The sequence below is a fragment of the Elephas maximus genome, chromosome 7, assembly GCF_024166365.1.
Source record: "Elephas maximus indicus isolate mEleMax1 chromosome 7, mEleMax1 primary haplotype, whole genome shotgun sequence".
Lineage (NCBI taxonomy): Eukaryota > Metazoa > Chordata > Mammalia > Proboscidea > Elephantidae > Elephas > Elephas maximus.
Window position 1 is genome coordinate 64575898 of NC_064825.1, and position 24205 is coordinate 64600102.

A 24205-nucleotide genomic window follows, 5' to 3' on the forward strand; every position below is an offset into this window, starting at 1 on the left:
TATATGAGAGGTATTAATATTTTAAGACCCACGATTCCCGGGACAGGCATTTGTGCCTCCCCCTACCCCTTTTTGAAAGATAAAAAATCTTTAAAAAATTTGTATTTGAAGGCTTGCAAATCTGTTTATATAACTTTATTACAGAAATAAAAGGAAATTATCCCAAATCTCACAATCCTAGAAAATATTTTCACTTGCATTTTCCAACCTTTGTCCACATTACAAAGCTGTTATCCCGACTACATAAATGTTTTGTATTGCCCGCAGTTGATAATTGTAAATATGTAATGTGATAAGGAACCCTGGTGGCTGAGTGGTTAAAGCACTGGACTGCTAACAGAAGGTCAGTGTTGGAAACCACCAACTGCTACTTGGGAGAAGGATGTAGCACTCTGCTTCCATAGAGATTTATAGCCTTGGAAGCCGTATGGGCTTGCTTAGCTATGAGTTTGCAGTGGGTTTGGTTTTTTGGGTTTAATGTGATAAATATTGGTTTTTTAGGTTTCATGTGATAAATAAGTTTTGCACACAAACCTTATTTAATATATTGAGTTATTTCCTTAGGATAAAGTCTCAAAAATAGGATTACATGGTCAAAGATTATAAACATTTTTATGGCATTTAGAAACACGTGACAAATTGCTTTTCAAAAGGTTTCCTTCAATTACACAACCACTAGCAATGCATTTTGCTGAAGATCATTCAAACACAGCTGCAGCAGTATATCCATAGGTAATTCAGGCTGGTTCCACAAAAGGACATGGAGCCAGGGATATCATTGCTGATGTCAGATGGATCCTGGCTGAAAGCAGAGAATACCAGAAGGATGTTTGCCTGTGTCTTATTGACTACACAAAGGCATTCGACTGTGTGGATCATAATAAATTATGGATAACATTGCAAAGAATGCGAATTCCAGAACACTTAATTGTGCTCATGAGGAACCTTTACATTCATCAAGAGGCAGTTGTTCGGACAGAACAAGGGGATACTGATTGGTTTAAAGTCAGGAAAGATGTGCGTCAGGGTTGTATTCTTTCACCATACCTATTCAATCTGTATGCTGAGCCAATAATCCGAGAAACTGGACTATATGAAGAAGAACAGGGCATCAGGATTGGAGGAAGACTCATTAACAACCTGCCTAATGCAGATGACACAACCTTGCTTGCTGAAAGTGAAGAGGACTTGAAGCACTTACTAATGAAGATCAGAGTCCACAGCCTTCAGTATGGATTGCATCTCAACACAAAGAAAACAAAAATCCTCACAACTGGACCAATGAGCAACATCCTGATAAAGGGAGAAAAGATTGAAGTTCTCAAGGGTTTCATTTTACTTGGATCCACAATCAACAGCCATGGAAGCAGCAGTCAAGAAATCAAACAACGCATTGCATTGGGTAAATCTGCTGCAAAGGACCTCTGTGAAGTGTTGAAAAGCAAAGATGTCACCTTGAAGACCAAGGTGCACCTGACCCAAGCCATGGTATTTTCAACGACATCATGTGCATGTGAAAGCTGGACAATGAATAAGGAAGACCGAAGAATCGATGTCTTTGAATTGTGGTGTTGGTGAAGAATACTGAGTATACCATGGACTGCCAGAGGAACGAATAAATCTGTCTTGGAAGAAGTGCAACCAGAATGCTCCTTAGATGCAAGGACGGCGGGGCTGCGTTTTACATACTTTGGACATGTTGTCAGTAGGGTAGGTTCCTGGAGAAGGACATCATGCTTGGCAAAGTACAGGGTCAGCGGAAAAGAGGAAGACCCTTAACGAAGTGGATTGACACAGTAGCTGCAACAATGAGCTCAAGCGTAACAAAGATTGTAAAGACGGCGCAGGACCAGGCAGCGTTTCGTTCTGTTGCGCATAGGGTCGCTATGAGTCGGAACCGACTGGACGGCACCTAACAACAACAGTAGCAATGAATTGCACCACCAGTCGCATCAAATTCACCTTATGGCCACCAGCATAGGCATATTATTATGTGAATCTTTTAGAATTGATTAATTTTCTTTCTGAGGCATTTGAACGTTTTTCGTATTTGAATAAGCGCTACCGCTCAGATGACGGCTTTTGCGGACCACAACTCCCAAGATACTCTGCGGGCGCGCCGACAGGAAGTGGCCGGAGACTCTCCCGCCTCCACGCTGAGGCGAAGAGGTTCTATCCGGGGCCTTGGCGCTTCTCTTTCCTTTCGCGCCGGTTGCCGCTGCGGAGCGCGGCCGGTCCATGTGCGCAGTGAGTGGCACTATCCCTGGCCCACTAACACCCGAGACCCCGGTTTGCCCGAGTCGGCGCAGCGATGGACCCCAACACCATTATCGAGGCCCTGCGGGGCACCATGGACCCTGCGCTGCGTGAGGCCGCAGAACGCCAGCTCAATGAAGTAAGGACGCCCGGCTGGCGACGGCGGCGGCGGCGGGCGGACTGTGGCAGGCCGATACCTCGGGGCCTGGCCCGAGGGGCGGGCAGCGTGGCTGAGGGGCCCAAGTGGCGGGGCGGGGCGGGGCGGGGACCGGACAGCGAGTGCCACGCCGGGGCGCCTGAGGCTGCGGCGGTGGCAGCGGCCCAGGCAGCCTTTGCGTCGGAGACTGAGTTGGGCTTCTGGCTGCGGTCGAGGCATGAGGAGCCGGTTGAGGCGAGGCGGGCGTGACGGGCTGGACACATGGCTGGCTCGGGTGGCCGGCGCCCTCTGGCTCCTTCCCAGCTCGTTCCTCGCGCCCGGGAGGGGGCGAAACTCGCGGGGAGGTTTTTCAGACGTTTCCGGGAGTAGCCTTGCGCCGGTTCTAGAGAGGCTACTGGGAATGCAGAGGTGGGCCATTGGGGGCTGCGCCCGTCAGCCTTGTCACTTCGCTGAGCTGATCGGTGTCCTGCCCTGTGGCACAACTTCCTGCTCTCCAGCTGGAATGCCAGGGAAAGGTCTCAGAGGGAAGCCCCGCGCCTCATTGGCAGGGCACGAGTAGTGCGGGCCATCCCTGTGGATCTGAGACACTGCTCTTCTACTCTAATAATGCCTCAGTAGGGAGGCAGGGTGATTTAGTGGAAACATCAAGCGAAGTGCACGCATTTAGGTATAGCTGCATCGCTGATTTTGCTGAGTGACCTTGGGCAAGTCGCTTAACCTCTTTTGATCCGGAGTTTTTCCCATTCAAAAAATTAGGCCACAGGGTTGCTGTGATGGTCAAGTGAGATAATGTAAATCTGAGTGACTTGATACGTGTCAAATTCGCTGAGGGTTTTTTCCCCCGTATTTTTGGATGGCTTTGGAAAACAACTTTATCCTATGAATATTGTATTGTTCTATCTTTAATTGTTTCTAAATTCATGCAACTTTATAAATAAATGTCTATTTTAAAGACTTCTAAAAGTGCAGCTGAAACTTCATATTCTAGTTGTTAACTTTTAGTATGCTGCTGAATCTGGCAGCTTTAGTGAGGTTTAGTGTTCAGTTTTTTTTTTTTTTTTTAACTTAAAAAGAAGCCCCACTTTAAAATAGAAATTCAGTTTTTTAATTCTCCTCTTAGCTGGTGGGATAAAAAAGTCATTTTAAAACATTTTTTTGTGTCTACTCACTAGAAACAGCAGGAATATTTCTAAGGAACATCTTCAGTGTGCAGTGATGTTCTGGATATACCTGCCTGCAAGGAACTTATATTAAGACCACCCAGAGAACTTAGACAAATTAAGGGTAGCATTATTTCAAAATGAAAAGTTATATCTATTTAATATATAAACAAGCCCATCATTATACTATACAGGAGTGAAGACTGTATATGCTCAAACTCTTAGGCTCAAAGTCACCTTGAGAACTTAGATTTCGGGAGGATATGAAATAGTGATTTGAAATGCATATGGAGCACTTTATGTTTTAGTTTGTTTTGTGGTCGACTGAGGTTAAGATGAACATTATTTTGCTTATAAAGTATAAATACAGATACAAACCTAGAGAGCCTCAGAGTTTAGTAATAATGATTTCTACCACTCCTTTTTTGATAGCACATGTTTCTGACTAAATATAATTGTGTGTAATTATTACTTTTAAAATTTATTATTTGGAAGAAAAAGTTGGTTCCCTTTCTGCTAATTTGAAATAAATTTATTCCTTAAGGAGGTGTTGAGTGTCTAGTTACGTGTACTAACATCTTGTAATAGAGACTTGGGGTAAGTATTGCACAAGCTAGTTTTTGGAAGATAAATAATCAAAACAGTATTTGAAGCATTTTTTATTTACCCTTTAACCTGTTGTCAGAGTTTTAAAATATCTACAACAGTGAATGCTCCTTATCTTTTCTGTCAAACAAGGTTTGATATTTACCCTGTATTTGGGTGATTGTTAGCTGTTTACATTTTGCAAATTTCAATTATTATACTTAGGTTTTTTTTTTTTTAGTAATTTTCCTAGGGTAACTTCTATTAGTTATAATATTTAATCTTTCTTCCATTTTCATGCACTGCTTCCCCTTCTCCCTTCTTCCATTTGAATACTTTTTGCTGTGACTTGAACTATGGCAAAACCTTGATTTAGGAAACAGATCCCAGGTCAGTTTTGAAGGAGCTCTAGTAAGAAACGGGAAGTAGTAACATTTATTTCTGGCCTGTTCTTGCCTTGGGGAAGAAGATGAGATGAACGAATCATTCCACAACGGCTAGTTTGTGGTTCATTTAGTTAAAAGAATAAGATCATTGACATTTGAATGAATCTGTTTAGCTAAGTGAAGTAATCACCGACTCTAAAATTGTAAATGTTATTTAAGTATTAAGATAGTTAAAAGCAAAAAATACTGCTCTTGCTTCAGAGCACTTAAATGTTACATCTGCTTGGAACCTTTCTTACTCAGTTATCTCCCCACTTGTTCTCTTACTTGCTTCACATTCCTGTTTAGATGTTCCCTTATCACTGAGAAGTTCCTTGACTGCTACACTCTCTTCCCTTACTTATTTTTCTCTGTAGCATTGACTTATCGTACACATTCTACTTGCTCTCTCCACTATAATTTTTAAATTTCATAAGGTCATGAATTTTTGTCTTTTGCTTCTGCTCTTTTTTGTTAATGTTAGACTTTATCTACTGACTTCCTGTTACAATAGATAACAGGATAGGATTTTTAGTATTCTTTTATCACTCCCACCTCAAAGATGTTTGCGTATTTAATTTTTAATATTACATATAGATAAAATTAATGAAATTCCATTAGATTGTTAGGGACCACAATAAGGATTCTATTTTGGCAGATATTTTCAAGATACATGTAATTATGGCTGATACAGAGCTCAGCTGCTAACTGAAAGATTGGTGGTTCCAACCCATCTAGCTAGTGGCTCCTTGGGAGAAAGATGAGGCAGTCTAACCATAAAGATTAAAGCTAGGGAGACTCTGGGGGCAGTTCTACTCTGTCACATGGTGTTGTTATGAGCCAGAATCAACTCACCAACTTAAGGGCACCTAGTGACAGCAACATAACGCTGATTGCTCTGTAGTTGTAGTTTGTTATGTATTTGATGTCTGATTTTTTGTTTTTTGAACTCCAGTTATAATTTTGGAACTCAATGTCACATTCCCAGTAATTCTAAATACAGTATCTTCATGTAGCAAGCTTTGCCTGGAAGATTGGAGAAAAAAATTGGAAAGTACGGGTATTCTTGAAAATACAATTGTAAGCCTCCAAGCCAGTGTTTTTTTTTTTTTTGTATTAGCTGTGGGGAATCTTAGTGAGGTTATTTAGCCTCTAAGCACCAGTTTCCTTATGTATAAAAAGAAAGTAGTATCTATGCCATTGGGTTGTTATGTAAATTGAGATGATGCATGTAAAAAGTTTAGCAACATGTTTGGCATCTAGTAATATCCTCTCCAGATTATTTCAGTTATGACATATGTGCCAGTTGATTAACATACATTCAAGGTGCCATACAGTTAATTTCCTACCTCAGTTTCCTAGCTTAGTAGTTGTACATCATAGTGGAAACTGATCAACACTAATGGAGAAAGTTTGGACACGCATATTCTTTAGACACTGAGATCACTAGTGGGTAACTTTACTATAACATGACAATTGGCTCAATTATAAGAGCAGTACCTGGCATGTAATAAGCTCTCAGTAAATATTTCTTGAATAAAGAGAGAAATGAGAACTTGAATAATAGAGATGTTAAGAATATTCTTTGCGTATTTAAAAAAGTTATATTTGTGTTATGGTTATCTGTCACTTCTCATTTAGACGCTATGTATTCTTTGGAGATTAGTTGACTTGTGTATATCTAAAGTAGAATTTTTAAAATACTTTGTTCTGTGTAGGTATTCTAAAGTGTGTGACATTTGGTATTCATTGATTCATTAAATAATTAGTGTTTGTTAAGTTTCAGAGATGATTTGGGCTTGGTGATAAAAGACTGCCCTTTCTTATATCTTACACATGCATACATACACACACACAGTAATCGCTGAGTTTCTAAGTTTGTAAAATAAAACATCTCTGAAGGTTTTGGGCAGATTTATAATAGACGACAATCTTTTGGTGCGCTTCCTCTTTTAGCTTCCAGGGTTCTTCAGTGGAAACCTTTCTATATCCAAATCTTTCCTTGTGCTGCTACCCCTCCTGTTAAGGTCTTCTCACCTATAGCTCAATTTTTCCTGTGGTTAAATCTCTTCAAGTCTACCTAAATGACATTTCTGGGAAGTTTTTTTTCCCATCTTCTAGCTTACATTTTGACCCTTCCCTATTCTGACCTGTGGGACAGTGTGAACTCATAACTCATCTTTTTAACACCTGGCTTCAAACTCCCTTACATTTTATCTTAACTGTTTTAATTTTTTTTGAACTAGACGATTGCTAACTGTCCCTTCTACTCTAAAATTTATATAATTGCTTTTTAATTTATCTCCAAACAAATGAAACCCATTGCTGTCTAGTTGATTGTGACCCTATAATGCGGAGCAGAACTGCCCCATGGAGTTTCCAAGGTTGTAATCTTTATGGAAGCATACTGCCACATCTTTCTTCTCACGTGTATTATTTTTCGTTTTATAGTCCTGCCTCATCTTTGTCCGAAAAGTGGGCTTTGGGAATGGTTTAAGTTCTGGGTTAACAGAGTGACCCAGGGCAGTAGTTCCAGGGGCTCCTCCAGTCTCTGTCAGACCATTAAGTCTAGTCTTTTTACGTGAATTTGAATTCTGGGCTACATTTTTCTCCTGCTCTGTCTGGGACTCCTTGTCGTGTTCCCTGTCAGGGTGGTCATTGGTGGTACAGGGTACCATCTAGTGCTTCTGGTCTTGGGCTGGTGGAGTCTCTGGTTCATTTGGTCCTTTTAGTCCTTTGGGCTAGTGTTTTCCTTTTGTCTTGGTTTTCTTCATTCTCTTATGCTCCATGTGGAATGAGACCAATAGATGTATCTTAGATGGCCACTCACAATGAAGCTTACATTTAAATTGAAGTTTTAAATGTAATGCCAGGAAAAAATAATTTGAAGTATTTATTCTGAATGATAGTTCCCAGTTTGGTTCATTTGACTTCAAACATCTGTATGCTAGGCACTGAGATAAGCGGTTACAAATGCAAAGAAATACGCAATCACTACCTTTCTGGAGCTCAGTAATAAACATTTCTTTGACCATCACAGTACATATGATGAGGACTATAATAGAGCTATATGTAAAGTTTTAGATGAGAAAACTCTTAAATCTGATTTTGGTTAAAGGAGATACAATCTCAGCATCAGTATTCCCTCCTCCTAAGTCCCTGCCTGGTTAGTGCTTGGCTGCTAACTGAAAGACTGGAGTGTTCAGCCCACCCACGGTTACCTTGGAAGAAAGGCCTGGCAGTCTCCTGAAAAAGCAACCCTTGAAACCCCTACTGTGACATACATGGGGTTGCAGTGAGTTGCAGTCATCTCAACTGGTTTTTGCCTATACTTGCAGCTAGGAAAAATGCCCTGAGTGGAATTAGGAGGTTTACCTAGGAGCCATTTAAACCCCCCAGTTCCTAAGCTTCATGTGGTATAAAATGGTTATATAGACTGAAATGTCGCTTTCTCACGTGCTTTATGTGAAAAACTAAGCGACTTTAGCTTTGATAAGTTTCTTGGTATTTTGCGTTTATCTTTTAAACTCAAACTACCAATTTATTTCTAGGTTACTCACAAACGGTTACTATTACTGCTGTGATATACCTTATAAATAAATAAATGGTTAATTTGCTTTAATTTTATTAAACCCAAAACCAAATCAAACCTGTTGTCGAGTTGATCCTGACTTATAGTGACTCTATAGGACAGAGTAGAACTGCCCCATAGGGTTTCCAAGGAGCAGCTGGTGGATTTGAACTGCCAGCCTTTTGGTTAGCAGCTGTAGCTCTTACAGGACTCGTGAAATGTTTAATGAATGAAAATGATAGGTCTGGAAAAGTGCAAAGCGATGGCATATTTGTGGGACAATGTGGCATATCTAGAAATTCAGCAAAATATTTATGAGCATATAGTGTATAGTTTTGGAAGATTTGTAGTCTGAGTGGAAGTATATACTGTTCTGAATTTAGGAGAGAGAAACTCCCTGGATACTTTGGCTGTAAGACAGGAAGTTATTCAGTGATACAGCATGTTAAGATCTGAAAGAAAGATAAGCCACCTCCCCCCCCAATCAAAACCGTTGCTGTCCTGTCGATTTCACTCATTGCTACTCTGTAGGTCAGAGTAGAGCTGCCCCATACAGTTCCCAAGAGCGCTTGGTGGATTTGAACTGCTGACCTTTTGGTTAGCAGCTGTAGATCTTAACCATTATGGCACAGGGTTTTTGAAAGAAAGGTAATGTCCTATTAATATTTATAAGAAAAGACTAATTTTCTTTTTCAGTTATAGTAGATGAATATATAATTTTATCTATTTGTTTCTACTAGTGGTACATTTATGATGGGTTTGGTTTTAAGTAGTTTTTTTTTTTCTTTCCTGTTCCTTGATAATTTATATTTAAGATATTAAACTCCATAGTTGGAAAGGATTTAAGTATTACCAGTAATGAAAGGCAGGAGGACACAGTGTAAGAGCTTCAGGGTAGTCCTGACTCAGTATGATGACAACCCCATTATGCCTCATATTTCATTTAAGCAAAATCGATATATTTGCCATTGTCAAGTTTTTTAATAAAAAAGGAAAAGTTAGAAGTTCCTCGGCTTTTGAAATTACCTGGTTGTATTTATTTTATGTAAAATGTGATGTCACAGGGCCCGTGAGCCTTCTCTCTCTGTCTTATAAATGGTATAAAGTGCGTTAGCAAATTGACGGTCTCATTGGTTGCATTTCAGTGAAGAGAAATAATAACAAGTTACTGTGTTAAAGAGTAAACTTTAAAAGATATTGCCATTAGGTGATTACATTGGAAAATGTGGATCCAGAGGAAAATTGATTTGGGAGAAAACATACTAATGGTTTAAGTTTGTTTTTTGAAGAGCTGGTAAACATCAAGGAGGAACTGTCTAGCAGGTAGTTGGGAACATGGAACTGAAGCTTAGGAGAGAAAACAGCAATAGAAAGGTGATTTTCTTCTTCAGTTAATTATAGAGGAAGGGAGTGTGATCTAGAGGTGTGGGGTTAATTCAGGGCTGAACTTATGGGCATGCCTATTTGGGACTTCGAGAAGCCTAGGGAAAAGGAGAGTGGAGAATTGTGCATAAAAGTAGGAGAGAAGCCAAGAAAAGAGAATTTCAGTGAAGAACATTGGTTGTGGGTGATTTAGCTTTCATTTTCTTACCTGAATTTTATAAAGCACCTACCATTGAGCTTGAATTTCTTTTGCAATAAGTAAAGCAGTATTAGAAAAAGGATGGAGTGTTGATGTTTCTGAATGAGAGATTTTGGGCAGAGTAAAGACTTTGGGGGGCAAAAAAAAGCCTTTAAAATATTGATAACTTTGGGAAAAGCAATTTCTGATTATAGAGTTAATGAGTGGAATGCTAGTGAGGGGTTGGGGAATAAGATTTTAGGTTAAAAAGGTAGCAGGACTGAGGGAAATTTGTTTACATAAGTGCTTTTTTATCTCTTTTGTAAAAGTTAGACTTATTTTGGAGGGCGGGGTAAGCAGTGGGGAAGAAACCTCTGGAGGGAGGTTTTTCAGGTCTTTACTACTTCTTATATTAATAGTTTTCTGTTCATTGTGTTTTATAGTCATTTATCCTTGAATTGCTTTCTTCATACTGCTTTAAGACCTCATCTTCTTTTAGCATAAATCTAATCATGTAAAAGCTTTCCAAAAAGTCTACACTTACTGAACATACTTATCTCCTCACTTTTGCCTTCCACTCTTCATTCTCCTAATATTCTGTTTAACATAACACTTACTTTTCCGATTTAAAATTTTTCCTCCCCATCACTTTAGGATCTAACTTCTAAATTTTAACCGTTAACTCAATTTGAATTAATCTCCTACTTTATAGTGATTTTTTAATCTCTGTAGTGCCTGCACTAGGAGCCTGTTGGTGCAGTGGTTGTTAAGCGCTTGGCTAACTGAAAGGTGGGCAGTTCGAACCTACCATTCTCTCCGTGGGAGAAAGGTGTGACAGTCTGCTTCTGTAAAGATTATAGCCTTGGAAACCCTATGGGCAGTTCTACTCTGTCCCATAGGTCTCTGTGAGTTGGAATCAACCCGAAAGCAATAGGTTGTACTGACCTGTAAGTACTAGTAAGTGGAATGAAATGAAAGAAAGTGGAGATCAGGTTGAGGTTGTTGAAGAATTTTAAGGGGATGCATTAAGGGTGAATGGTGAAATTATCTGGGTTGATGACAAATAATGACAAGGTCAGAAGTTGTCTAGGAAGGTGGTTTTGTGTTATGGTTACCAGCTTTTAAACTTGAGTATTATGAGTTTTGGCTCTACTTAATGATGGCGAATGATCCCTGTATCTGTTGCTTCAGTTTTCCTACTGTTAGAAGCCAGGAGATCGAAGAGGAGACCAGGACTGTAATTAGTGCCAGCATCCAGAAGTTATATTTATACTTTCACTCATGTAAAAGATCTCTTGTGTTTTCTGAGGCCTATATCACTGTTTGCCAAACTATGGAGAATAATACCACAATTATCCAAATTTTGAAGTTTTTTTTGTGATAAGGATTTATGCTAGTGATATTTTTAGGTTTCTCATAAAAATAGTGAAGGTAATATGTGATAATTTACTATACCCAAGAATTCTAGAAAGCTGTTAGTGATTACCTAATGCTTAAATGTTTTTTCCTAATTTGTGGAGTTAATATGTCTTTCATTTAATCTGTTTTATAATTATATAGATATGTGGTCCTTTTTTTTCTTCATTTTAATCAACTTTATTGAGGTATTATTTGCATGCTATGAAATTCATCAGTTTTAAGTGAAAATCAGTGATTCTTAGTAAGTTTATCAAGTTGTACAGCCATTACCACAATCCAGTTTCGGAACATTTCTATCACCCTAATAAGATCCCTTATGCCAATTCACAGTTAATCCCTGTCCTAGCCCCCAACTTTAGACAACCACCAGTCTACTTTCTTTCTCAATTTTTCGTGAGCCTGATGTTCGGTATTTAGTATTATTTTAAGCCCATGTGTTAACTCTTTGGGCAAATGCAAGACTTTCTTCTTCAGGGATTTCAGCTGGGTGGAAGATTTGTACGGAGCCCGGTGAGCCGATGTCCCAAGTTAAGTTTACTCATGCCGTTCCTCCTGGCAGAAGTATCCTTTCTTTATTCCTCTTAGACTAGTTCACCTGTCTGAAAGTAACACTGTTGTCTTGCATTGCACTTGTTTTGTTTATACTTGTGTGTGTGTGTATTTTAAGGCAGTGAAAGTAACCTGAAATAATAAAATGAAGTCTTATTTTCATAATTCAGTTTTACTTTAATGACTTGAGATATATAAATTACATGCCATATAACTCATTCATTTAAAGTGTACAATGCAGTGATTTTTTATATATTCACAAGAGTCGTGCAACCATCACCACAGTCAATTTTAGAACATTTTTATCACCCTATAAAGAAATCCAGTGCCTGTTAGCAGTCCCTCCCCATTTCCTTTCAAACCCCACAACTCTAAAAAACCACCAGTCAGCTTTCTGTGTATATAGATTGGGCTGTTCTAGACATTTCATGTAAATGGAACCATGTAGTATGTGGTCTTTTATGACTGGCTTCTGTTACTTAGCATGATGTTTTCAAGGTTCATCCATGTTATGGTATGTATCAGTACTTCATTTCTTTTTTATGCCAAGTAGTATTGCGTAAATATAGTACATTTCATCAATTGCTGGACATGTGTAGATTGTTTGCATTTGGCTGTTGTAAATAAATGCTGCTGTGAACATTTGGGTAAAAAATAGTTTTGTTGATTTTTTTTTTAATTGAGAAATAACTTATAGTACAAAGCTCAAATTATAAGTGAATTTTTACCGAGATCAAGATAGATGGATAGATAGATAGATTAGATGGATTAGATAGATAGATAGCATTTCCATTGGCCTAGAATGTTCCTTTGAGAGACTGTTCTTAGTACTCTTCCCCCTGCAGGTTACCGTTGTTCTGACTTCTGTTACTTGTTACTGTAGATTAGGTTTACCTGTCCTTGAACTTCATGTGACTAAAATCACATGGTATATATTCAAGAAGTCTGGCTTCTTTCTCTCATCAGGTTTTTGAGATCTGTGTTGTTGCTTGATTCTATAAGCTAGTTTTATTTATTATTATTTTAATTGCTGGGTACTATTTCATTGTATCAGTTTGTGTAGCCATTCACTTGTCAGTGGACAAGTATTGTGTACATAAGCACTCATTTCTCTTGGATATATATCTAAGGTGAAATTGCCACGGAAGAAAGGCCTAGCGATCTGCTTCTGTAAAGATTACAGCCAAGAAAACCCTATGGGGCAGTTCTGCTCTGTTACATGGGGTCATTATGAGTGGGAATTGACTAGGTGGTAATGGGTTTGGTTTTGTTTTCTAAAGTAGGTGAATGTTAAAAACTGCCAATTTTCCAAAGTAGTTGTATCATTTTATCCACTTAACCAGCACTGAATGAGAACACCATTTGCTTCACATCCTCACCAGAACTTTGGTGTATTGCATGTATTTCGGAGTAGGGATTTCTTTTGTCCACTAAAATTAATCCTATTATAATTTACTGGTACATATTCACTGCTCATTTTTCTTTTGGTGTGATTAACTTTTTGTCATACGTTGCAGATATTTTCCTTTTAACTTTGTTTATACTGATTCAGGAGCTCTGATGGCGCAGTGATTAAGAGTATGGATGCTAACCAGAAAGTCGGCAGTTTGAATCCACCAGCTGCTCCTTGGAAAACCTATGGGTCAGTTCTGCTCTGTCCTACAGGGTCACTGTGAGTCTGAATCGACTCCATGGCAACAGGTTTGGTGCCCTGGTGGTGCAGTGGTTAAGAGCTTGGCTGCTAATCAAAAGTTTGGCAGTTTGAATTCACCAGCCGCTTCTTGGAAACCCTAAGGGGCAGTTCTACTCTGTCCCGTAGGGTCACTATGAGTCAGAATTGACTCGACTGCAACAGCTGTTTTTGGGGGGGAGGGGTATAATAAATGTTTTAATTTTTTATCTACTTGATTCTAAAACTATTTTATGACTTTCAGCCTTTAGTGTCATGCTTAGGGCTTTCCACCAAGATGATAAAAATATTTGCTTTTGTTTTCTTCAAATATTCTTGTGGTTTTATTTTTTATATTTGAATCTTAAGAAGTTAGAAGTTGATACATTTAAGTTTTTTTGTTCATTTAACATTTAGGGAGTATCTGTTATGTCATGGGAAGGTACAGCGAAGGGCATCATATCCTCGCTTTTAACTCATACAAAAATAGCTATGAATGTGTCCAGCCAACAAAAGCAGTAGTGGTTGTAGTTTTGACATGACACTTAAATTTAAACCAATAACTTCGTATGGGGTTCCAATCATAGAAAGTACTCTGTTCCAACTCAGAAGGAAAACGTGCAGTGTTGGGACCTCAAGAGAATGTCGTATATATGAAACCAAATGTGCTGTATTTTATGTGTGATTTAAGGAACTAAAGGGTAATTTGATTATATTCGGTTTATGCTGAAGTTATTTTATAGCATACTCTCTGAGAAAGATGAGATTCTACTGCATGTGGACATATAAAGAACATAAAACCTTTGTTAGGTTCTGATATCTGCTAAAATATTTTCCATATGTTATTCCTGACAACCATACTGTGAAGTAGATTTTGTTATACTGATTTTGTAATTGAGACTTACATTTTCAAATCAACCTGCGCAAGGGTTAACAAGCCAGGAAGTAGCATAGTGTAGGTTTGCAAAACTACGACTGTCAGACTCCAACAGTCCATTTCAGGAGTTCACAATTTGATGTGTCTTATCCAGGAGATAAGATATACACTGTAGTATAAATGATTTGAAAAGTACCATAATAGTATGGATAACAGTGTCCTTTGTGGGCTCATCTGTCTAGTCTTTAAATATAAATACCGTTTCTCATGCCACACCTCCCCCTGTGTGATCATACCTGCTTCCGAGGCTTCATTTGTTGGTTCTTTAAAAATGTTTGTTCAGTAAAATTGAACAAATGAGGAGCTGTGTATACATTTAGTCTCTACTCTCAGCGGAGTTTAATAAAGTCTAATTAATGAGAGAGGCAGACATAAAACCTGTCTACAAATAATATAAGGACATGTATGTGATAAGTGTTAATGAAGAAAAAGAGTATTATGAGAGTAATACAAAGCCCTGCTTTAGTGATTAGACAATAAAGGCTTCTCTAAGAAAATAATGTTTAAGCTGAGACCCAGGAATGCAAAATTGTGAGCTAGTTTAGCTTATGAGAGGTGAGTGTTGTAGGCAAAAAGTCATAGCGTGTGCAGACTCTGAATGGGGCACTATGTTTGCTTCTTGTTGAAAGATCCTAAATAAGGTTGGAAAGGTGTTGCCGGAGGTGAAAAAGTGCCTTAAGATGAGGCTGAAGAAATAAGTAGAGGCAAGATAATATAGGCTTTGAGAAGGAGTTGGGATTTTATTGTAAGTGCAGTAGAAAGTTGGTAACAGGTTTGTTTAAGAAGATTGATTTACAATTTTAAAAGATCATTGGCAGCTAAGAAGAATGATTGGGGGCAGATAGTTTGATTAAGAGGAATGATTGTCACTTGGATTTGGGTGGTATTAATGGGAATGGAGAAAGTGGATGTATTAAAACATTTTGGATATAGAATTGACAGGATTTGATAATAATGAATTGGGGGTGAAGAGGCGGAAGTTCAGATTTCTGATATGAACTCAGGGTAGTGATGGGGGAGGTGATACAGGGGAGTAGAGTAACAGGTTTTAGGGGAAAAGATGTTTTGAGCATAACAGTGTAAGTTTGAGAAGCCTGTGGGATAATGAAGCAGGGATGTTAAATAGGCAGGTCTGTTAATAATGGTCTGGACTGGAAATAAGCATTTAACATATAGATAATATTTAAAGACATGGGACTGATTGTGATCACCTGGGAAGCGGGAAAGAAAAGGTGGCCTCTGACAGAGTCCTGGTAAGTTCTGACATTTACAGAGTAAACAGAGAATAAGGAACCAATAAAGGAGCTTGAGCAGGAGAAACTCACTGCAGTCGAGTCGCCTCTGACTCCTAGTGACCCTATAGGACAGAGTAGAACTTCCCCATAGGCTGTAAATCTTTACAGAAGCAAATTACCACATCTTTCTCCAGTGGGGCAGCTAGTGGACTCGAACTGCTGACATCTTGGTTAGCAGCCAAGCACTTAACCAGTGCACCACCAGGGCTTCTTCTGAGAAGGAGAGAGACAAGGAAAAGTGGTATACTGAATGCTGTAGAAGGTAATAGTGGTGAACTCTTCTGTGCCCATGAAATGATCTCATTTGAGTGCTGGAAAGTGTGAGTACTTCCTCCTTCATCTGCCTGTCTCTTCTATTCAGGTGTCAAGTTTAGGCATTACTTCTAGGATGCTTTTCCTGATATATTTCCTCAAGTCTGGGTTCAGAAATTCTCTTTTCGAGTCTTCAGTAATGCTCTCTGTTTCTTCCAGATGATCTGTTTGATTATCTTGTGTTCCTTCACTTAAGTTCCTGTGAGATAAGGACCTGGTTGTCTTGTTCAGCCCTCTGTTCTCAGCTTCTCAGTAGCCTTGCACAAAGAACTTCTAAATACATATTTTTGGAGTGAATAAAGTATTACTCTGGGTTCTAACATGGAAGAAATTTTTCTGCTTGTAAGAATGTGTTCCAGAATGTTTGGGAAAATGTCGGTAAAGAAGAACATTAACATGGAAATCACCCCCCCCCCCCAAAAGCTATTAATTTTTGTGTTTTAGTTTGTGTCTTGCCAGTTCACCAAACGTCTCTGTGAAGAAATTATTTCTGAATTGGGGAAATAGGTATCACAAGAGGATACTGTTTTTTACCTGCTGCCTTAAGTGTAGATTAAGAGTATTAGCTAGGATGAATGCAAAGTCTAACAGTATACAGGCAAAAGCAAAATGTTTTAGTAGTTAGATTATTAAATTAGTTTGAATTCTACTTAGGGAAGTGATGGCAAATAGGGTTGGGAACAACTTGTGGATTGCCTTTTGTGCCAGCCAAGCAGCGGAGGAGTATTGAATTTCACTGGATCTGATACTTTAAAGTATGTTTATTTGCAGAAACTTAAAATGTATTTCTTTGTTTGTAGGCACACAAGTCTCTGAATTTTGTGTCAACACTGCTTCAGATCACTATGTCGGAACAACTGGAATTACCTGTGAGACAGGCAGGCAAGTTTCCTGAATTATTTTCTTGAGTGTTCGTAAATATGTTTAAAAGGTGCATAGTTGAATAACAGAAGTATCTTGAGTTGGCGCTTCAGCAGTTTACTTCTCTGAGAATCGGTTTGCCCTCAAGTGTTTTTCACTGCACACAGCAAGTGCCTTAATATTTAGTTGAATTAAAAGAGAACCTGGAAAGAGAAATTGTGGAGTTTATCAAAAGATGTTTATATGTATTCTCAATTTCTTACCCTGATAAGTGATTCTAAGACATAAACCTCTTTGTTTGTAGTTACACGTTCTGCTTTTACAGGCATTTCCTGAGCTTATAAGCAGTTCCTATATTACATTTGTTTAAAACAAAAAAATTTTTTTGCTCACTTAACATTGTATAATAAATACTTCTCTTTTCTTTATAGTCTTAGTTTTCATATTTTAATAGCTGAATAATTTTCTAAAATATACCATATGTAGTGAACCATTTCTCAATTTTTAGAATTTAAGCTCAGTTAAGTTTGTTTGTTTTTTTCGTGATTGTATTCCTAGAGTCAAAAATATTGCCTGATACATTGTAGGTACTCATTAAATTAAATAAAAGGATGAATGTAAGTTGTTTATCTTTTTTTTTTTTTTTTTAAAGCCAGTGTTAACAGCACTATAATGGAACGTTTTTCATGCCTGTGTAATTTAGTAATTTCACTGGACCATGGTCAGCAGTAAATCTGTTTTGTTTTTTTTTTAATTTCTAATGTAATAGAAAAGAGTTGCTTTGATTATTTTAACTGTCATTTCTCTTGCTAGTGAAGTTGACATTTTTACATTTGGTTATCTTCTAGATGAGAACCTTTGCCTTTAAATCCCAAATTTTTACTAAGAAGTCGAAAGCCCTAGGTATTTAGAAGGGATCTTAACCTATTGTAGAAATTCGATTATGTATATTAGAAAAATTAAATTACACATTTTTGAAAATACAGTTATTAATTTTAAATTTGCATCCTTGTAATAATTGAATCCACCACCTGTCCATCAGTTTGTCATACTGTTGTGTCTTGTGTGTTGCTATGATGCTGGAAGGTCAGCTAATGATATTTCAAATACCAGCAGGGTCACCCATTGTGGACAGGTTTCAGCAAAGCTTCCAGACTAAGACAGACTAGCAAGAAAGACCTGGCGATCTACTTTGAAAAATTAGCCAGTGAAAAACCTATGGGTCACAGTGGAATATTGTGGTGGAGGGTGAGCCCCCTAGGTTAGAAAAGGCACTTAAAATACACAGTGGCTGCATCATTAGAATCAGGCATACCAATAATTGTGACGATGGCATAGGACCAGGCAACTTTTCGTTCTGTTTTACGTGGAGTTGCCGTGAGCTGGAGCTGACCTGCAACAACTAACAACATCAGTAATTGAATGATACTCTGTAGTGCCTGGTATATGGAAGTTTAATCTTTGTAGTTGGATTCAGGGATTCTGGATAGATTATACTGTGAATCATGAAATCTTTGCAGTGCAGTTCCCTGTTGTTTATATGTTTTGTTGGACCAGGAAAAAAAAAAAAACTTTTAAGACACTGACTTGAAATTGTACAAATAAGTACATGTATCCCATTCCTTTATCCATTATGATGGAAAGAAATTCTCAGAGGCTGTATTTGAAAGACATAGGGGCTGTATCACATTATACATTTTAATCTTTATTCTGTTTTAGATCTGAAGAATCAAAATTCTGGAAATAGTGTTAATCGGGAATATGTCAGACCCATATATTTTGAGTCAGTGCTCTTTTACTGTGCAAGTAATTTATCTCAAAACTTTTGTTGAAAGAGTGTTATAAAGTATTGTAATCTTTTTTGAAGTAATACAAGGTGTTATTTTAATTCCTAAGCTACAGCATAAATCCAAGTTGTATAAGTTATCCTTGGTTAAATAGGAGTAGCACTCCAGTTAAAGAGTTAATTACTAATCAGAGGAGAAGAGCCCATGTTTTATGGAATGTAGAAATTTTAAATAACTTTGTTTTCCTACATATTTGTGACTGAGCTTTTTTGTTTATTTTAATTTTTTTCTCTTTTTTGGGGAGGGCTGGGTAAAAAGCATTATTAGCAATTTAGATTTTGCCACACTCTCAGCTTGAGTTAACTTGGTCAAAGTTGTTGTTGGTTGCCATCTATTTGATTCTGACTCCTGGCAACCCCATGTGTACAGAGTAGCTTTTAAAATAACAGAAAGCGGTGTTTTGCTTATAAAAGGATAATGGTTGGTCTGAAAGAAATAGTTGAGGTGTGGACACTTACAAGGGATGTTCACAGTGCATAAGGTGAACATTTTTTCATCAAACTAATCTATATTTTAGGTGTTATATATTTGAAAAATATGATAACACAGTATTGGCCTGATCGGGAAACAGCACCAGGGGATATATCCCCTTACACTATTCCAGAAGAAGATCGACATTGTATTCGAGAAAATATTGTAGAAGCCATTATCCACTCTCCTGAGCTCATCAGGTATGTATATTTTTTTAACTTACTGTAGCATTTTGATGTTTAAAAGCTCCTATTTTTACTTATATTTTTTATGCCCCCACGTGTCTGTCAGGTCATTGTACTGTGGTTGCATGTTGCTGTGATGCTGGAAGCAGTGCCACCAGTATTCAAATAACAGGAGGGTCACCCATGGTGGATAGACTTCAGCTGAGCTTCCAAACTAAGACTGGGAAAGAGGACCCTGCAGTCTACTTCTGAGAAGATTTAGCCAGTGAAAACCTTATGAATAGCAACAAAACATTGTTTGCTATAGTCCTGGAAAATGAGCTTCTCAGGTCGAAAGGACTCAGAAGACAACTGGGGAAGAGCTGCCTCCTCAAAGTAGAGTTGACCTTAATGGCATGGATAGAGTCAAGCTTCTGGAACCTTCATTTGCTGATGTGATATAACTCAAAATGAGAAGAAACAGCTGCAAACATCCATAAATAATTGGAATCTGGAATGTACAAAGTATGAATCTAAGAAAATTAGAAGTCATCAAAAATGAAATGGAATGCATAAACATTGATATCCTGGGTGTTAGTCAGCTGAAACGAACTGGTAGTGGCTATTTTAAATGAGACAGTTATGTGGTCTACTATGCCGGGAACAACAACTTGAAGAGGAATGACATTGCATTCATGTCAAAAAGAACATTTCAGGATCTATCCTTAAGTACAGTGCTGTCAGTGATAGGATAATATCCACACGCTTACAAGGAAAACCAGTTAATACGACTATTTTTCAAATTTATGCACCAAACACTAAGGCCAAAGATGAAGAAATTGAAGATTTTTACGAGCTACTGAGGTCTGAAGTTGATCAAACATGCAATCAGGATGCACTGTTAATTACTGGTGATAGGCACACGAAAGTTGGAAACAAAGAAGGATCGTTAGTTGGAAAATATGGCCTTGGTGATAGAAACGATGCCAGAGATGCATGATAGAATTTTGCAAGACCAAGCACTTCTTCACTGCAAATACCTTTTTTCGCCAACATAAATGACGACTATACAGGTGGGCCTTGCCAGATGGAACACACAGGAATCAAATTGACTACATCTGTGGGAGGAGACAATGGAAAAGGTCAGTATCATCAGTCAGAATAAGGCCAGGGGCTGACCGTGGAACAGACCATCAATTGCTCATACGCAAGGTGAAGCTGAAGCTGAAGAAAATTGGAACAAGTCGACAAGAGCTAAAGTATGACCGTGAGCATATCCCACCTGAATTTAGAGACCATCTGAAGAATAGATTTGATGCATTGAACACTAATGATCGAAGACCAGACGAGTTGTGCAAGGATGTCATATAAAGAAAGCAAGAGGTAATTAAAAAGACAGGAAAGAAAGTAACTTGCTCTTGAACATTGAGTAACTAAAGCAAAAGGAAGAAACGATGAAGTAAAAGAGTTGAACAGAAGATTTGAAAGGGCAGCTTGAGAAAGCAAAGTATTATAATAATGTGCAAAGACCTGAAGATGGAAAACCAAAGCGAAGAATACGCTCTGCATTTCTCAAGTTGAAAGAACTAAAGAAGAATTCAAGCCTTAAGTTGCAATATTGATGGATTCTATGGGGAAAATATTAAACGACTCAAGAAGCAATAAAAGATGGAAGGAATATACAGAATCGCTAAAAATGACCAAAAAGAATCGGTCAGTGTTCAAACAGTTCAGAAGGTAGCTTATGATCAGGAAATGATGGTACTGAAGGAAGAGGTCCAAGCCACACTGAAGTCGTTGGTGAAAAACAATGACTACCAATTGAGATGTTTCAACAAATGGATGCAGCGTTGGAAGTGCTCACTCATCTATGCCAAGAAATTTGGAAGACAGCTACCTGGCCAACTGACTGGAAGAGATCTATATTTATGCCTATTCCCAAGAAAGGTGATCCCACCAAAGGCGGAAATTATTGAACAATATCATTAATATCACACAAAAGTGAAATTTTGCTGAAGATCATTCAAAAGCAGCTGCAGCAGTGTATCAACAGGGAACTGCCAGAAATTCAAGCCGAATTCAGAAAAGGATGTGGAACCAGGGTGATATCATTGCAGATGTCAGATGAATCCTGGCTGAAAGCAGAGAATACCAGGAAGATGTTTACCTGTGTTTACCAACATCTATTGACTATGCAGAGGCATTCGACTGTGAGGATCATAACAAATTATGGGTAACATTGCAAAGAATGGGAATTCCAGAACGCTTAATTGTGCTCATGAGGAACCTATATATAGATCAAGAGGTGGTCATTCATACAGAACAAGAGGATACTGTGTGATTTAAAATCAGGAAAGGTGTGCGTCAGGTTTGTATCCTTTCACTATACTTACTCAATCTCTATGCGGAGCAAATAATTTGAGAAACTGGACTATAAAAAGAAGAATGGGGCATCACGATCGGAGGAAGACTCATTAACAACCTGCGTTATGCAGATGACACAACCTTGCTTGCTGAAAGTGACAGGACTTGAAGCACTTATTAATGAAGGTCAGAGACCACAGCCTTCAGTATGGATTGTACCTAAACAAAGAAAACAAAAATCCTCACAAGTGGACCAATAAGCACCATCATGATAAATGGAGAAAAGATTGAAGTTGTCAAGGATTTCATTTTACTTGGATCCACAGTCAACACCCATGGAAGCAGCAGTCAGGAAATCAAACGACGTGTTACATTGGGTAAATCTGCTGCAAAGGACTTCTGTGATGTGTTGAAAAGCAAAGGTGTCACCTTGAAGACTGAGGTGCACCTGACCCAAGCCATGGTGTTTTCAGTTGTTTTGTATGCACGCTAAGGCTGGACAGTGAATAAGGAGGACCTGAGAAGAATTGTGTTGGCGAAGAATATTGAGTATACCATGGACCGCCAAAAGAATGAACAAATCTGTCTTGGAAGAAGTACAACCAGAATGCTCCTTAGAAGCAAGGATGGAGAGACTACATCTCACATACTTTGGACATGTTGTCAGGAGGGATTAGTCCCTGGAGGAAGACATCATGCTAGGTAGAGTAGAGGGTCAGCAAAAAAGAGGAAGACCATCCATGAGGTGGACTGACACAGTGGCTACAACAATAGGCTTAAGCATAACATCAATTGTGAGAATGGCACAAGACTGGGCAGTGTTTCTTTCTGTTGTACATAGGGTTGCTGTGAGTCGGAACTGACTCAGTGGCACCTAGCAGCAACATTTTTATACGATTTTGCAGAATTTTAAATAATAGTTAAGTTGATGTTCTTAAAATGAGACTTGTCAGTTAATGATAGGATTGAAAAATGGGAACGCTTGGAATTGTAAGAGATATTTGGTTACTTTTTTATCAGGAACAGTTTTCGCTGAGTGACTTATTTTGAGTCATCTGCAGTTTGTATAGATTGAAGTATCAGATGGTTATTTTCAGTTAAATTTGGTGGAAGCAGCCATCTTCTATGTGTGAGTTAGCAAAATTGTATCTAGCTAGCATGTCTTCTCATTGTTTTATTTTTACTTTCAGGGTACAGCTTACTACATGCATTCATCACATCATCAAACATGATTATCCAAGCCGTTGGACTGCCATTGTGGACAAAATTGGTTTTTATCTTCAGTCTGATAACAGTGCTTGTTGGCTAGGGATTCTTCTTTGCCTTTATCAGCTTGTGAAAAATTATGAGTAAGTGTCTCTCTCCATTCCTATAGAAGTTGAAAAGAAGGAAAATTTAACTAATTTGTTTTAACATCTAAAATTACATTTGATACATACTTTAAAATTAGTGAATTATATGTTGATTTTAATTTAGTATTTTCTTTTGGAAAAAACATTCTTTCTGTAATTCTGCAGTCTCCTCTTCTGTTGTTTGACTAAGAAACTCCTTTTTTTTAAAAAAATTGTATTTTAGACAAAGGTTTACAGAATAAACTAGCTTCTCATTGAACAGTTAGTACACATACTGTTTTATGACATTGGCTAACAACCCCCCATGTCAACACTCTCCCCTTCTCAACCTTGGATTCCCTATTACCAGCTTTTCTGTCTCCTCCGGCCTTCTAATCCTTGCCTCTGGGTTGGTGTGCCCCTTTAGTCTTGCTTTGTTTTATGGGCCTGACCAATCTTTGCCTAAATGGTGAACCTCAGGAGTAAGAAACTCCTCTTGCTCTTTTTTTCTTAATCATTGTTTCTTTACCTGTTTAAAAACAGTTACTTCCAAAATTTGACTTATTAGTATGTGCTATTAAAGGCTTTTAGATAAGCTTTTTTAAAATGTGAAGGTGATCAAAGTACATTGAACATTAGTGCTCTTTATTCTACCATTTTTTCTGTGATTTTTTATATCTTGTCCTTTCCTCATATTCGTTGGTGTTGATTTTGTTTCTGCTGAGTCTCTATTTTTTTCTTGTATTTTATTTTGATGTCTCCTTTGTGGTTACCTTATTATTTACCCCTATTTTTCTAAATTTAAATGCAACTTTTACTTCTTTGTGTTGCCTTATCTTCCTCTCCATATGGAAGATCTATGACTACATTTCTTAGTCCCTCGTTATTGTTTTAATGTTGTCTTTTTTTTACATAGTAACATTGCTGTTACCCTGTGTTGAGTATTTTTTTTAATCTTGCTTTGTTTTTTTGATTTCCCCATCTGGGTTGACTTCTGATTGCTCTGCCCATTGTTCTAGTCTTAGCTTTGATACCTGATATTATTGATTTTCTAACCAAAGACCTCCCTTTCTTGTAGTTTTGGTTTGGTTTTTACGAATTTCCTAAACTTCTTTTTATCTGGAAATGTCCTAATTTCCTCTTCATATTTAAGAGACGGTTTTGATGGATATATGATTCTTGGCTGGCAATTTTTTTCCTTCAATTTTTTACATAAGTTGTCCCGTTGACTTCTTGCCTGCATGGTTTCTGCCAAGTAGTCCAAGCTTATT

The 24205-nt window shown here is 38.0% G+C and overlaps 1 protein-coding gene across 1 annotated transcript in view; it reads left to right on the top strand.

Annotated features, from left to right (window-relative positions):
* The first annotated feature begins 2142 nt into the window (after positions 1-2142).
* IPO7 (importin 7) overlaps positions 2143-24205 on the top strand; it is a 60561-nt gene continuing 38498 nt past the window's right edge. The window contains exons 1-4 of the mRNA XM_049890340.1: positions 2143-2395; positions 16697-16778; positions 19122-19275; positions 22794-22952. Coding sequence (XP_049746297.1) covers positions 2312-2395; positions 16697-16778; positions 19122-19275; positions 22794-22952 — 479 coding nt within the window. The 5' untranslated portion in view covers positions 2143-2311. The remainder of the gene's footprint in view (positions 2396-16696; positions 16779-19121; positions 19276-22793; positions 22953-24205) is intronic.